The following is a 16,604-nucleotide window of genomic DNA, read 5'->3' as shown; positions in this document are numbered from 1 at the left end:
TGCTCCACATCCTCCCCAGCCCTTGGCAGGGTCAGTGTTATGGTTAGCCGTCCTCATGAGTGTGAAATGGTACCTCCCGCCCATTTTTCCGATGGTCACAGATGTTGAGTGTCTCTTTGTGTGCTTATTTCTATATTCTTCATGGCAAAGTGCCCATTCAAGTCCTTTGCCCATTTTAAAATTGGGCTGTTTTTATTTATTTATTTTTATTTGAGTGTTGAGAATTCTTTATATATTCCAGATATAATTCTTTATCAGATATATAATTTTCAAAGATTTCCTCCCAGTCTGTGGCTTGTCTTTTTCTATTAACAGAACCTTGCACAGACTCTTAATTGCAAATCCCAAAAGCTCCAATTAATCCCACCTATCTCTGAAGGACAATGATAATTATCTCCCCCTTTTCCCAAGAAGCAAATGGGCTTGGAAAAGGGGAGGCCCATGACCTGTTGGTGGCAGAGCAAAAATTTGAACCCAGACCTCACCCACAGCCACTATTTCCCACTGGCGATCAGGAGCTGCCACGAGCCTCCTTCCCCAGGAAACTCTGAGCATCTCTGAGAAAAAATCAGGAATGAATCACACAAGCCAACAGGATTCTCTCACAACAGATTTATTTGCTGAACCTTCATGCTGAGCCTTGATGGACATGCAAGAGGGTGAATTCAGGGCCTTGCAGTCTTAGGACCCGTCCAGCTCCCAGGTGTCACCAGATCAAGGCACTTTCCCAGCAGCTGGGCAACACCTGGGACCCCAATAACCCCAAGACAACCTTGAAGCAGCTGCAGGCTAATGCCCTGAGCACACTCTGAGCACCCATGTGCAGAGGGCACCCTCTGGCTGGCCTGAGCCCAAACTCCCACCTGCGAATGGCCATACTCAATCTACCCAGCTCTCTCAGACCTGGTGACCTAGGATTAGATGAAGGCAGCTGGGAGGGGCCTTCAGCTACCATCCTCCTCATTCACCCAGAAGCAAGTCCCAGCCTGCCCAGCAGCAGCGCGAGGCTTGGCAGAGTAGGCGGAAACATGTTTGTTGAGTGACTGAATGACCAACAATGGGCCGGCATGAGGAAGGTCTGATGCTTCCAGGGCTCAGCCAGCTGGATGTCTTTGGTTTGGGGGTAGCCCGAAGCCAAAGGTCAGAACAAGCCTTTCCCACCCTCCCACATCCTCAAGTCCGGCCCAGATGTGTCTGCTCAAGGCCTCCTTCCTGCCAGGTACCTTGTGGGGATATCCACCCCACAGACACAAACGATCTAAAGCACAAAGCAGTTCTCAAGCACAGGGAACCCCCGCCACGGCCCCCCTCTGACTGCACGATGCTTCTGAGCACGGAAGGCTGGCTCACGTCCAGCCTCACATCAGCTCTTGTGCAGAGCAGGGCCAGGGGCCCCCATTCCACAGATGGGGAGCGCAAGGCTCAGAGAAGGAGGCCCCTCGCCCCGGGATGCCCAGGAGGAGTCAGCAAGATGTGGCAATCACAGCAGCTGTCTCACAGAAGGTACTCAGGAATCGTCCGTCAAATAAATGTCTCAATGATGCTTGAAATACAGTCAAAACATAATTTTAGAAGGAAATAAGAGAGCCAGGAACATGACTGCCAGTGTTTCTGGAGCCACTCCATGATTCTGTGCCTCACTCCCCCTCCCCCCAAATCTGGCTCCACAGGGGTTCCACAGAGAGAAACCCCATTCCTACAAACGCCCTTTACCCCATATCTCATCTAACCCTTCCCAGCAGCCCCAGAGGGTGGGCTAAGGGCCCCAGTTTGCGGACAGGGAAGGTGAGGCCTGGAGAGGGGACAAATGAGCCCAGGACACCTCCCCCGCCCAGGACTCTGAAGGTTCTGGGTCTGGGTCTTCTCCCCTTGGGCTACTGCACTAATCTGCCTTCTTGGTTTTCTTCTTCCTGGAGCCCTCACTCAGCTCCTCCTTGGACTTGGCGGCCATGGCGGCGTGCGGGGAGCCGGGCCCACTGCCACCGTGGGCCCCTCCATGGGCCCCACCGTGGTTGTCGTGGTGATGGTCACCCGCCAAGGCCGTCCCAAACAGCACGGGGCAGACATAGCCCTCCAGAACATCGAAAGGGGAGCTGTGGGAGTGGGTGGCTGTCAGGAACACCTGAGGAGGGGTGGCAGGGGGGCAGGGGACAGCAGAGACAGAGAGAGATGGAGAGAGAAAGCCAAGGGGGTGGGGGAGAGAAGATGAGCCAGATCAAGGTCAGAGGTGGGCCACGCCCAGCCCTCTGGCTGCATAACCCCTCACCCTCAGGAGGGTGACCAACTGTCCGGGGCTGAGGAACTTTTGGTGCTAAAATAAGGTGACCAGCCAAGATCGGTTTGGCTCAATGGATAGAGCGTCGGCTTGGGGACTGAAAGGTCCCGGGTTCAATTCCGGTCAAGGGCATGTGCCTTGGTTGCGGGCATATCCCCAGTGGGGGGTGTGCAGGAGGCAGCTGATCGATGGCTCTCTCTCATCGATGTTTCTAACTCTCTCTCTCCCTTCCTCTCTGTACAAAAATCAATAAAATATATATTTAAAAAAAATAATAAAAAAATAAGGTGACCAGACCTCCCGCTTTTGGCGGGACGGTCCCGATTTTTAACCATTTGTCCCGCATCCCACGGCATTTTTAAAAAGTCCAAAATATTTAAAAGATTCTTTTCAAAAATCGGGACTTTCCAAAAATCGGAATGTGGGACACATTGTTAGAAATCAAGACTGTCCAAAAGCGGGATGTCTGGTCACCTTATGCTAAAACCAAGACAATGCTGGGCTCCGGGGACAGCTGGTCCCTCTCTCCCCAGGACTCCCACACCCAGGCTCAGGGCGGAGGCTCCCCAGCCTGGAGTCACTGATTCTCTTTTGAGGGCTCAGGCCTTTGTACCTCCATACCAGCTCCACAGGGAGGGAGGAGAATGTGGCCCTTCAAAACTCCTCCTGCAGGGTGGGGAGACCCCAACTCAAGGCCTGATGATCAGACCAGCACCATTCTTGGTGTAGCCCAGCCTCCTGAGGGTATCTTCCCTGAGGGTACCGGTCCCTCTGCTCTCCACACCCCTGCACACTCCTGTCTCCCTCACTTTTCCTAGGCTGGCCTTCTACTGGGAGAGACTTGTTCCCTCACTCCGAGCCCACCTGCTGGCTCTTCTCAGACCCCCCTCCATGCACAGACCTATGGGCAAGGTCCCGGCCTCCATCCCCACTTAGGGTTTTCCTTTCTTGGACAGGAAAGGGCAGGTGGGTGTGGGTCAGGACCGGAAGGCTTACCTTACAGGACACCATGAACATGGTGAAGATAAAGATGAGACTGGCTTTGGACACCGGGAGCCAGCGGGTCTGCTGGAGGGTGAAGAGGATAGCTCCATACAGGCTGGCCTTGGTGGGGCTGGAGGGGACAGCCATGGTTACTGGGAGGCATGGCCTGGCTCAGGCCTTTGGATCTCTGCCCCAGACCCCCTCTTTACCTGTCCCTAGACGGCCCCAGCTCCCCTTGGCTGAGTGTGAAATGGCGCTGAGGAGGTGGTGTCTCTGTGCAGTAAAGGGTTAACTTGACTCAGAGAGCATCTGGCCTTTGTCTCTGGAGCCTGGGGGGTTTCCTTGGGGACTTTGGGTCACACCAGAGAGTAAGGGTGTGATTTCGGTGGGGATCTTGGGTCATGTGGTATCAGCTCAACTTCTAGGGGAGCTGGAGGTTGAGGTTGGACATGCAGCTCAAGGTCAAAGGTAGGCCATGTCTGGGTCACGGAGCCCCAGTAAATCCCGGGACACGAGGTTGGGAAGTTTGCTGTGACTATTCGGTGCACAGTCACACAGGCGCCGTCCACATGGCTCCGCAGAGAGGGACAGCCAGAGGCTCAGCCCGGTCTCCCCTGGGTGCTGCCCCACGTGCACCTTAGCTTTGCTCGTTTTCACCTGTATCCTGTAACAAACTGTCACCCTGAGCAAAAGGGCTTTGCCGAGTTCTGTGAGTCCCAGCGCATCATCAAACCCAAGGGTGGTATCAGGGACCCCCAAACAGCACACTCCCCAGGATGTGGGTTACAACAAACCCTTTTCTTAGCTTTCTTTTTCTTCCTGGCAGGCCAGGCTTCTCAGATTTTAACTTGTTGTAAGAGACAGACCCACGACTTCTGCTCCTGATGTCTGCCACTCATTGCCTGTGCCTCACGATGATCTGGCCAAAGCACTCACCGGGAGCCAGGGCCAGGGGTTGTGTCTGTGATTCCATGGAATCCTCCCCTCAGCTGATGAGAATCCGAGAGGGGAAGCCACTTGCCTGCTTAGTAGCAGGTGATGCAACCATCTGGGCCCTATTTCTCTGTCAGGGAACTGAGGCGGGGGAACAGATTTCTCGTGGAGATAAAACGAGATAAAGCCACATTCTCCAAAGTGTAAAACAACAGGCAATTTCCATTGGCCTCTGGGTAAGCTTTTTAGTTTTGTCATATTTTAATAGCTATAGTCTTACTTATTGTAGATTGGGAGAAAATTTAATTAGCCTGACCCTGTGAGGTCTTTTCAAAAAATGCATTAGGCCAATGCAGTGTGAATTCTGGGGTGGGTCCTGGATGCTGCAGGCTGGCCCTGCCCCCCATTCCCCACGGAGCTCCAGCCGCATTCCCACACTCCATGCCCCACGCTCCCCACCCGCCTGTGCACGCCTACCCTGCAGAGCCAGGCAGAATTGTTTTACTGACTTGGCAGAAGTGAAGGCCTCTGAATCAGAGGCTACTTTTCTTGCCAGAAAACTCCTATTCACTCTTCAGAACCCAAATCGAATATCTGATTTCCCTGCATCTCTGCCTGCCCCTGTCCCCTAGGCAGAGTTGTGGTTCCCTCTCCAGGTAGCCCCAGACATGTCCTCAGGAAGCTTTTAGAAGGCAGAATCAGCAGCTAGACTTCCAAGCTACCAGGAGTATCCAATCCAGGGTCAGGTCCAGGGGGCACAGGAGGAACGGGCGGGGAGGACGGGGTACTCACAAGGACATGTGCAAGATCTCGTTGGCCTCTGGTTTCCAGACCCCTCGGAGCAGCTGCTCAAAGTTGGACATGAGGGCAACCCCAGAGCCTGCGAAACAGGGTGCTTCTGAGCGAACCCGTCGCCCCAGCTTCCTTCTTGGCTGCCTTCCCCAGGAAGCAGGCTCTCCGCTCCCGGAGTCCTCAGTTGCAGGTGAGGAACATGCTCAGAGCGGGCAGAGTCGTGTGGAAGGTCACACAGCAGCACATTTGGAACAAAACAAGCATGAAGGAATCGAGCTAATACCCCACCTGAAAGGCTTGGACCCATCTGGGCCATCTGCCCTGAGGCTTCCAATCCAGGACCCTAAGCTGCGCAGGAGGCTTCCAGGGGCCCCCTTCACAGAGCCTCTCTCCTCAGGACCCTGACTCTCCATCTTTCTCAAACCACGTGCCCCCGGGGAGGCACGCTACATCCCCGGGGAATTAGTACTGGCTTCGTGGAGACACAATGGTTACATTTCCAGGACAAATACACTCTCCTAACCGGTTTGGCTCAGTGGATAGAGCATCGGCCTGTGGACTGAAGGGTCCCAGGTTTGATTCCGATCAAGGGCATGTATTATACCATGGTTGCGGCACATCCCCAGTAGGAAATGTGTGGGAGGCAGCTGATGGATGTTTCTCTATATATTTTTCTAACCCTCTCCCCTCTCCCTTCCTCTCTGAAAAAAATATCAATAAAATATACTTTTTAAAAAAATCCTCTCCAGGAGTGGCTGTGAGCTGGGGTTCCTGACCTGCACCTCTGCACCAGGGGCTCACAACTGATGTGGCTTTGTCCCGGAGGAGGCATTTGGCCATGTCTGGATGCATTTTTGGTTGTCATAACTGGGGAGGGGGTGCTATTGGTGGGTGGGGCCCAGGGGTGCTGCTCAGCCCCTGGCCATTCATAGGACGCCCCCACCACAGAGAATGACCCAGCACCAAATGTCAGCAGTGCCACCACTGAGAAACCCTGCTCTGGAGATCAGCTCTTTCATCCTTGTCCGATTTACCTTTGACAGTTCAATTTCTGGAAGAATCTTCTTATTTGCTCTAAAGGTGTGGGCTAATGGGGAGCTTGGACCCCTGCAGCAGTCCTAATACCCCTCAGCCTGGCTGCCCAACATGTGCCATTGGACCAGGGTTCTCAACTGGGTGGTTTTCGGTTGTCATCATTATGGCCTGTTTACCTTTGACCCAGCCAGTGGCAATCATGACGAACCACCCGTGGTGGTAGTGGTGATGGGCGTGGTGGATACCCACGGCGATCTTTCGGACTCTCACCACCTCCTTCATGGCCACGAAGATGAGTTTCACGGGCAGGAAGCAGACACACTTGTAAAAGAGGTCCAGGGGACAGAAGAAAATCAGGTACCTTCGGGGAGAGAATGCCACGCATCAGGGGAGAGATTCCGGGGGCCTTGGGAGGTGAGGTTGTGTCCTTCTTGAGTGCCCGGCTCAGGACACAGCTGAGCAACAGAGCAGCGCCTGCAGGGCCACTGTGGAGGTTGTGCTGTTGGATCCCAGGCCCTCCCACCTCTCACCTCTCTGGTGAATGGGTCAACCGGGCCCTCCAGCTATGCTCTCCCACCCCCTGCCAGCCTGGCAATGCTTACCAGACGGCAGAGGCCAGCAGGACGCTGGAGTTGTTGCTGAAGTAGTCGATCACGGGCTCCCCGAGGAGCAGGTCAGCCAGGATGTAACTGCCGAAGCAGTGCAGCATGGCGCACAGCCAGGAGGCCACAGGGTGGCGCCGGGCCAGCTCCACTGCTCCTGGGAGGCCGGGGGACGAAGAGGGGATCGTAAAGTATTTGGCTTTTTCTGTGACTGGCTTATTTCATGTCCTCAAGGTTCATCCATGTTGTAGCATGTGTCAGAATTTCCTTTCTTTTTAAGGCTCAATAATATTCCAGACAGACACAGAGAAAGTGTGTGAATTCAACTGTGGACCTCGGAAAGATATATTGACCAGTCAGAGTGGCTCAGTTGGTTGATTAATGTCCCAGGCGCCAAAAGGTCACCAGTTCGATTCCTGGTTAGGACACAAGCCCAGGTTGTGGCCTTGATCCTCAGTAGGGGATGTGCAGGAGGCAGCTGATCAATGTTTCTCACATTGATATTTCTCTCCCTCTCTCTTCCTCTCTCTAAACATCAATAAAAACATTTTTTTAAAGTCCATATTCATAGCAGCATAATCATCAAAAGGTGGAAACATCCTCAGTGTCCATCAAATGATATATAGATACAAAATGTGACATACCCATATGATGGAACATTATTCAGCCTTGAAAAGAAATGAAGTTCTTATTGGAGTGATTACTATGCAAGGTAGATAAGTGTCTAGTCACTATATTGTACACATGAAAGTAATATAATATTGTATGTCAACTGTAATTGGAAAATAAATTAATTTAAAAAAAGAAATGAAGTTTTTTTTTTGGGGGGTGGGGGGAGAGAGAGAGAGAAACACTGATGTGAGACACATTGATTGGCTGCCTCCTGCACTCGTCCTGACCGCCTGGTGACTGAACCTGCAATGCAGGTACGTGACGTGCCCTTTGACCGGGAATCAAATCTTCAACCCTTCGGTGTGCAGGCCAATGCTCTAACCACTGGGCACATTGGCAGGAATGAAGTCTTGATAGATACTACAACATAGATAAGTCTTCAAAACATGCTAAGTGAAAGTAGCCAGACACAAAAAGCCATAAGACCATATATTGTATGATAACATTTATATGAAACTCGAGGCCCAGAGTGGGATTGAAATCGCACGAGGAGGCACTCCTGGGCTGGGGGGGGGGGGGGGGTAGAAGGCGCGAGACCTGTGCCACACCTGCGTATCACCAACTGTTTGTTGTGTCTGCTGGGGTGGGGGCAGGCACTCCTGTGTGTTGTGTCTCCACTCTGGCCCACCCCCACCTAGCCTCCCCTAGGCCGATGGGCCTGAAGGCGGCATGCCCATCTGCCTGCACAACTCCTCTTGAGAGGTCGTGACGCCTGACTAATTAGCATATTCCCTGTTTATATAAATAGGGAATGTCCAGAGCAGGCAAATCCATAGAGACAGAAGGCAAATTAGTGCTTGGCAGGGGCTGGGGGCGGGGTTATGGGGAGTGGCAGTTGGTAGCAATGGGATTTCCTTTTGGAGTGATGAAAATGTCCTAAAAGTTATACATTACATGTAGATGGAAATACAGAGGTGGGCAAAGTAGGTTTAGAGATATTAGTACACAAAACAGTTTATTCTTGTACTGTTATTTATCAATCATTGTATTGTTTATTTGCATTAGCAATGTAAATCTGCTTTTGCCCACCGTTGTATATGACATGCCCTTTTGCATGTGTCTTTTTCACTGAGCACAATATTTTTAAAAGTAATATTCATTTTTTACCATTGTATAATGTTCCATCATAGAACTAGATCACAAGTTATTTAACCATTCCCTTGCATGCACTACATTTTATGAGAAAGCATGCCTAATAAAAGATGTCTTAGAGTAAGTCATCAACACCCTTCCCTTCCTCTTTGCCATCCCCACCAACTAACCATGTGGTCTTGAACAAACTATTTTTTCTCTGTGTCCCTTTCCTTCTGTCAGGTGCCACCCCTTAATCCCTTCTTTGCTCGACTCCTAACTATGATTGGAACCAAATTTTCCCTCCTCAATCACACCATGTAGTTACTTGCACTATATGCACCTTTTCCCTGCCAGAGTATCCCAAAGTCTCAGTATTTAAGGATTTAGTTATAGGATTTAAGAAAGCAGAGTTCTCTTCTCGGGAGTGTCTATTTAAAACCCTGCCAGCTGAGAGCTAATCCTTCAGAGCAGCTGGTGGGGCCTTCAGGGACCACGTCAGGTGAGGCACCCATGTTTTGCAGAAATGGATACCTCTGTGTTTAAAAATAGCCCCCATCCCGGGGTTGAATTCTTCCCAGGGTCTTTTGGGTGCCCTCTGGGCTATCCCAGGGACTGAGACTGGGGAGTAGGGGTGAGGACCTGGGTTTCGCAGGAGTAAAGCAGGTTCCATGTTTGTACCACGGTGAGTCCTAATTAAAATAAAGTCACACGCCTGGGTTTTTACTCTGCTGCTCACTCAGGCATGGCCTTGAGCAAATGAACCTCCAATCTGTTGAGGAGGTTCATTTGATTGAGCCTTTGTTCTGTGCACAGAAAGGTTGCAAGTTTGATTCCCAGTCAGTGCACATACCTGGTTTTCGGGTATGATTCCTAGTTGGGGAGCATATGGAAGACAACCAATAGATATTTCTCTCTCCCATTAATATTCTCTCTCTCTCTCTCTCTCTCTCTCTCTCTCTCTCTCTCTCTCTCTCTCTCTCCCTTCCTCCCTCCCTCCCTCCCTCTCTCTAAGCATGTTCTTGGGTGAGGATTAACAAAAAGAGAGATAGAGAGAATGAGAGTGCCCCATTCCTGGAGATGTATTGATTAATCAATACAGTGTGCATTATAATCATCATGTTTCTTTTTTTCTTTTTCTTTTTCATATATATTTTATTGATATTTCACAGAGAGGAGGAAGGGAGAGAGATAGAGAGTTAGAAACGTTGATGAGAGAGAAACATAGACCAGCTGCTTCTTGCACACCCCCTACCGGGGATGTGCCCACAACCAAGGTACATGCCCTTGACTGGAATCGAACCCGGGACCTTTCAGTCTGCAGACCGATGCTCTACCACTGAGCCAAACCGGTTTTGGCAATATTCTTCATATGTTTAGACCTCAGAATAAATAGCACCAATGAGGGGCAGTGCTGAAAATGCCCGGGGGACCTGCTAGCCCTTCCCTGCCATGGGACTGTCATGGAGCCCATCAGGGAGACCTGATCGGGTCTCCTCCTCCCTCTAAGGCAGAGCTGATTTTTATAAATCCATCCACTAGAATTTCCACCCACAGGTACTTTCCATTTCAGTTCAGTTCCAGGAATAACTCTCACGTAGTTACTAGGCACTAAGCAATTCTTTTCCTCATCACAGGCACACTGGGGTGACCAACTCAGCCAGGTTTGCCCAAGATAAGGATCCAAAGTCCCATGTCCCCGGAACTCTTAGGACCCAGGCAAACTGGGATAACCTAGACAGATTGAAGCCAGGAGAGGGGAGAACTCTGCTGGCAAACCTGGGGTGGAAACCTATATTTTGCTGCTTCTGGGTGCTATCCCCAAACCAAGGAGTGTGGCAAAGGGAAGGAGTTAGGGGGACTGTTTTCAGTCCCTGCCTTGCTATGGGTCTTCAGGGCAGGTTGTCTCCATCAACCTCAGTCTTCTCATCTGTAGCAAAGGGGAGACTGTTCTGTCCTTCCAGATTGCCAGGAGGGTATTGATAATGATAAGAAACATGATAGCCAAAATCAATAAAATATATATTTAAACATATGAAGAATTCTGACAGAATCTCTCAGCAACTCTAAATCCTCTTTTTTAGAGCCTTCGAGCAAAGCTCTCTGCCTCAGTTTCCTTTCTTGTAGGAGTTGGTAGTCCCTGCCTTGCAAGGTTGGAGATGAGCAGCCCTCTGCACTCAAAAAGCTTACAATTCAAACCAGAGATCAAGAAAGTGTTCTCTTAGCTCACACAGAATTGTTTTTTTAAATATGCTTTTATTGAGTTCAGAAAGAGGAAAGGAGAGGGAGAAAGAGAGAGAAAAACATCAATGATGAGAGAGAACCATTGCTTGGCTGCCTCCTGCATGCCCCCTACTGGGGATTGAGCCTGAAACCTGAGCATGTGCCCTGATGGGGAATGGAACTTCAATCTCCTGGTTCATGGGTTGATGCTCAACCACTGAGCCACACTGGCTTGGTACCCACACAGAATTTTTTAAATGTTCAAACTGCAGCCAAGATGTCCTTCAATAATTTAATAACTAAACTGTAGTATATCCATACCATGGAATATTATTTAACAGTAAAAAGAAATGACCTATCAAGCCACAAAAAGATGTGGAGGAACCCTAAATGCATATTACTGAGAGAAGCCAGTCTGAAAAGGATACTGATTGCATGAGTCTGACAATCTGGGGAAGGTAGAACTATGGAGACAGTAAAAAGACCAGAGGTTGCCTGGCTGGTGTGGCTCAGAGGTTGAGCATCAACCCATGAACCAGAAGGTCACTGTTTGATTCTCAGTCAGGGCAAATGCCCGAGATTTGGCTCCATCCCCAGTAGGGGACGTGCAGGAGGCAGCCGAGCAATGATTCTCATCATTGATGTTTCTATCGCTCTCTCCCTTCCTTTCTCTGAAATCAACAAAAACATATTTAAAAAAGAAAAAAGATCAGAGATTGGTGGGTGTTCCAGGATGAGGGTAGGGGAGAGTAATGAACAGGTGGAACACAGGGGATTTTTAAGGCAGTAAAACAATTCCGTATGATACTATAATGGTGAGTACATGTCATTATACATTTGCCAAAATTCATAAATGTACACCACCAAAGACTCCTAATGTAAACTATAGACTGATTGATGTTGTCAACCTACGATAATAATTACATGATAATAACAATGTTGATAATTATGTTGGTTTATTAATTGTAACAAATGTACCACTCTGATGGAGAATGTTGATGGTGGGAAAGGCTATGTGTATGTGATGGGGGTGGTCAGTAATATATAGAAACTGTCATTTCAGATTAATTTTTATCTAGATCTAAAATGGCTCTAGAAATAGTCTATTACTTTAAATAAAAGAAAACAAGAAGAAAAAAAAAAGTGTTCCAATAGCCAAATCACATTTCCTGCTTCCCTGGAAAAACCAGTTCTGATGGTTCCAGCCCCAACCAGGTGGAGAAGGGCCTGACTGGATCTCACCTGGGCACGGTCCTCACAGCTGGTTTATTGCTTCCCATCTGTCACCTGCCTGGTCCTCCATAGCACTGGAGGTTGAGATTCAGTCTAGATCAATGGTTCTCAACTGAAAGCAAATATTTGGGACACTGGCAATGTATGGGGACAGTGTTGGTTGTCACAGTGGATAGAACTATGGAGGCAGTAAAATGATCAGCAGTGCCCTGACCGGTTTGGCTCAGTGAATAGTGTTGGACTGCGGACTGAGAGGTCCCATAGACTGGGCGGTATGCAGGAGGCAGCTAATCAGTTTCTCTCTCATCGATGTTTTTAACTCTCTCTTCCTCTCTGTAAAAAATCAATAAAATATATTTTAAAAAAAGAAAAAGAAAAGAAAAGATCAGCAGCTAGTGGGCAGAGGCCAGGGATGCTATAAAACACCCTGAAATACAGAACTGCCCTCACCTCAGAGAATGGTCTGGTTCTCACCATCAATAGTGCTGAGGGTGGGAAAACTGGTGGAGGGACCTAGGTCTCATGTGGGGAACCTTAAAACACCCGAAACTAATATAATATTATAACTGAAAAATACATTTTAGAAAATATTTAAATGGTGTGATAAGTAACTGCTCTATAGAAAGTAAAATACTGATGCTGGTGCTACCCCCAGAGATTCTGATTTAAATGATGGCAAGATGCTACCTAGATGATTTTTTATTTTTTTATTTTTTTCTGTATATATATATATTTTTTTCTCTTTTTTTAATTAAATTATTATCTGTGTACATATTTTAACATTGCCCCCCCCTCCCATACACACCCTTCCTCCCCAGAGTTTTATGTCCATTGGTTGTACTTATATGCATGTATACAAGTCCTTCGGTTGATCTATTATCTCCCCCAGATCTCCCCACCCTACCTGCTTGTGCTTTGACAGTCTGCTTGTGCTTTACTGTCTCTATATCTATCTTTTGGTTCATCAGTTTATAATGTTCTTTATTATCCATAAATGAGTGAGGTCATGTGGTGTTTCTCTTTCATTGATTGGCTTATTTCACTCAGCACGATGTTCTCCAATTCCATCCAGGTTGCTGCAAATGATGAGAATTTCTTCTTTTTTATGGCAGCATAGTATTCCATTGTGTAGATGTACCAAAGTTTTTTGATCCAATCATCTGCTGACGGACACCGAGGCTGTTTCCAAATTCTGGCTATTGTAGATTGTGCTGCTATGAACATAGGGGTGCATATATCCTTTCTGATTGGTGTTTCTAGTTTCTTGGGATATATTCCTAGGAGTGGGATTACTGGGTCAAATGGGAGTTACATTTTCAGTTTTTTGAGGAAACTCCACACTGTTCTCCACAGTGGTTGCACCAGTCTGCATTCCCACCAGCAGTGCACGAGGGTTCCTTTTTCTCTGCAACCTCGCCAACACTTGTCGTTTGTTGATTTGTTGATGTTGGCCGTTCTAACAGGTGTGAGATGGTACTGCATTGTTGTTTTGATTTGCATCTCTCTGCCTAGATGATTTTTAAAAGTTCTCAAAGTGGGTCTAATCTGAGGACCACTGGTCTGAAAAGTTCTTTGGATGGGTCAGGCCTAAGGTAACCAGGATTATAATTCCTTCCTTCCTTCCTTCCTTCCTTCCTTCCTTCCTTCCTTCCTTCCTTCCTTCCTTCCTTCCTTCCTTCCTTCCTTCCATAATGTGGGCAACAGCCAGCATCCACTGCTTCCTCCTGTCTTCTTGCATAGAGCTGGGGGTCCTGGAAGTGAGCCAGACCCACACCCCAGCCCCAGGAAGCAAGTCTTGGTTTAATAAGGAGCCTCAGTCAAGCTAGTGTTGCTCAGTGGTTGAGTGTTGGCCTATGAACCAAGAGATCATAGTTCAATTCCGAGTCAAGACACATGCCCTACGCCAGTGGAGGTATGTAGGAGGCAGCTGATCAATGATTCTCTCTCATTATTAATGCTTCTCTCTCTTTCTCCCTCTCCCTTCCTCTCTTTGAAATCAATAAAAAACAAAACAAAACCTTTTTTTTTTTTTAAAGGAGCTCCAGCCTCTTACAGTTCCTATCACTTCTCAAATGTTAGTGTGCTTAAGGAGATCTTATTCAAATGCATGTCTGGGTCAGAGGTGCGCCTGGCATTCTGCATTTCTAAACCAGCTCCCAGGGGACACAGATGCTGTTCACTTGAGGACCACACTGTCAGCTTCATCTTCATTCTCAGGAAAGCCTGACCCAGAAAATGCCTGCATCCCAGAAACATATTCCCTCACCGCCTCAAAAACAATTGTAAGTACCTTTCTCAAGTGCCTTAGACCCTGCCATTGGCAAAGTTCTCAATAGATCGTACAACAGCTGGGAAAGGGAGTCCAGGATTATTTTACCAATGCACCCATTTCACAGATGAGCAAACTGAAGCTCATAGAGACTAAGTAAGCAGCCTGTGCTAGAGGCAGAACCACTCCCAATTTGGAGATTGTTTCCTTAAAGGTGGCCGGCTCTCATCTTTGAGAGCGCTACCTTTGCAATTACCCAGGACCTGGTGCTCAGAGGACCTGCATTCAGTTTCATGTTCTGATGTCACTGTCTAGAGATTCTTAATTTCTGAAGGGATTCTGCAAATTCTAACCTGCTCCTGCAAACTGTACATGGATTCTGAGTAGAGCTCTTTACAAAGAGCTCAGCAGAACCACCAAATCGGGGACGGGGATCATGAGGGGAGGGGGTAAGACTAACAGCAAAGTCCAACACCTTGCTTTTCCAAGGGGAAGCAGCACCAGCATCTACCAGCCATAGGACCAGAGGCTCATGGCGTATGTAAATTAGCTTCGCCCCTTTCCTATTTCCCCAGTTACCAAAGGAGGAAGTTGTACTGGGCGAGGGCTATGTGTTCTCAACCTTGACAGTAGACAGCAATCACTGGGGGAAGGGAACTTCAAACAGGAGGATACAGAGCCCCTCCAGATATTCTGAGTCAATTGGAGGGTTTGAGGGCCCCCAGGAGGCTCAAAGGTGCAGCTAGGGCTGAGAACCACTGAACCCTCTCAACCTTCAGGAACCTTCAAACTTCTAGTTCAGAGGACTTACACTGTGACTCCAGTAGGACTGTCCTGACTCCTCCTGCATCCTCCCAGCCAGCCTGGAGACCCCCTCTCCTCCAGACACCTGTGTCCTACATTTCTGAGATTCCCTTAGGTGTGCTGGGTTCTGAACTCACCTTGAGACTGGCTCGAGCCTCCAGGAATTCATCCCTATTTAGGAAATACAGTCCCGTGGTCATGCTACGACAACACAAAGCTTATTTTGCTTTGCAAAGTAACTGCTCTATAGAAAAGCTTAAAAAAAAAAACACAGTCTCTGGCCTGTGGACTGGCAACAATAAAACGGAACAAAAACATTTGGCAAGCAGAGTGCGACACTCTTTGCATAAGATCGTGGCTGGGTTTACGTTCATAACTGGGGGTTAAAAGTGCAGAGAAGGGAGGTCTGGAAGGGTGGTCACCACATCAACTGTAATTCCCTCTTTTTTCCTTTGTGCTTTTCGGCTTGATTTTAAAATAAACAGGAGCACCTATTTTTATCTTAAAAAAAAAAAAAAACACACACACACACTATTTCCATTCCAAGAGAGACTATGGGATAATTTACATCTAAGTGGGAGAAAGGGTCACAAAGTTTTGGGTGATTAATCCTTTTTCTAAAGCTAAATTCCACCGTCCATTTAGTTTGCCGGTGTAACCAAAATAATTAAAATACTAGGAGAACAATAACTAGTCCCTGAGCCTTGGATAAAAATAGAACACATTCTGTGGAAGCCATTTATCCTCATTTCAAAAATGGTGTGTGTGTGTGTGTGTGTGTGTGTGTGTGTGTGTGAGTATGTTTAAATATGAGAAGCTGGGCCTTCCCTCTGCGATTCTCCATGGGCTGGAGCTGGTGGGAGAAGGCTGACCCCAAATTACCCCACCCCAGGGCCGGTGGCGCTCAGTCTGTGGAAAGGATGGGGGCCGGAGCTGGGAGAATTCCGCAGGGAGCAGAGATCCAGCGCAGCCTCCCTGGGGGGCAGGCAGGGCAGGGAGCCCCAGAGCGGCAGCGGGGAGGGGGCACCGGTGTCACTTTCTCTGAAACTGACCCCGGCACGACCGGCCCTAATATAGACACTCAGCTGCCGCTCCGGCTCCCGAGCCAAGGGCAAGGAGGGAGGTCACCGCTGCGGGCGGCCAAGACATCTGGCCTAGCCTGCAGCGCCCACCCCACTGCCCCCTCACCACGACTGCGCCCCTGACCCAACTTCATGCGCCCCTGCCCTACTAGACCCTGCCCTGACCTCTCTCCTGCAAACTCCCAACACCTGTTCCTCCAACTTCCCTCCTGCCCCCACCTCTGCCCCTCCCCCAGCCCTAACACCTCCTAGCCCTCCCTCCCGTTTCTCCACGGTTCTCCCACCCGGTATGGGAGAACCCCATGATCCCAGCGCCTGCCTGCGCTCCCGAACCAGGCTCCCGGCTCCCGTCCCCCACCACGACCCCGGACTCACTGCCCCTTCTGGCCCCCGCCCCGCCGCCAGCCCCCTCCAGCCTCCGCCGCGCTCACCTGGCTCATACTTGAGGTAGAGGATGGAGACGATGAAGTAGCTGAGGTCGAAGACGGGGAAGAGCGGCACCCGGGAGAAGCTGAGCGCCAGCTCGCCCAGGCTCAGCGCCGACAGCAGCTCCATGGCGCACGCCGGGTCCCACCCCAGCCCCCGGCCCGGTGCGTCCCGCCGCCCACGAACCCGCCACTGCGGCCCCC

General features: G+C 49.4%; 1 protein-coding gene across 1 annotated transcript; it reads right to left on the bottom strand.

Moving 5' to 3' along the window:
• Positions 1 to 597: 597 nt before the first annotated feature.
• Positions 598 to 16,598, bottom strand: TMEM38A (transmembrane protein 38A). The gene is made up of 6 exons (XM_036415884.2): positions 16,407 to 16,598; positions 6,622 to 6,778; positions 6,196 to 6,380; positions 4,985 to 5,072; positions 3,272 to 3,389; positions 598 to 2,122 (listed from the first exon to the last, which is right to left on the bottom strand). Exons 1-6 carry the CDS (start codon positions 16,528 to 16,530, stop codon positions 1,883 to 1,885), a joined length of 912 nt encoding a protein of 303 aa, XP_036271777.1. The 5' UTR covers positions 16,531 to 16,598; the 3' UTR covers positions 598 to 1,882.
• Positions 16,599 to 16,604: the final 6 nt, after the last annotated feature.

Source organism: Pipistrellus kuhlii, unplaced genomic scaffold (genome assembly GCF_014108245.1).
Source record: "Pipistrellus kuhlii isolate mPipKuh1 unplaced genomic scaffold, mPipKuh1.p scaffold_m20_p_52, whole genome shotgun sequence".
Taxonomy (NCBI): Eukaryota; Metazoa; Chordata; class Mammalia; order Chiroptera; family Vespertilionidae; genus Pipistrellus; species Pipistrellus kuhlii.
This window is presented reverse-complemented; position numbering and strand designations above follow the sequence as displayed.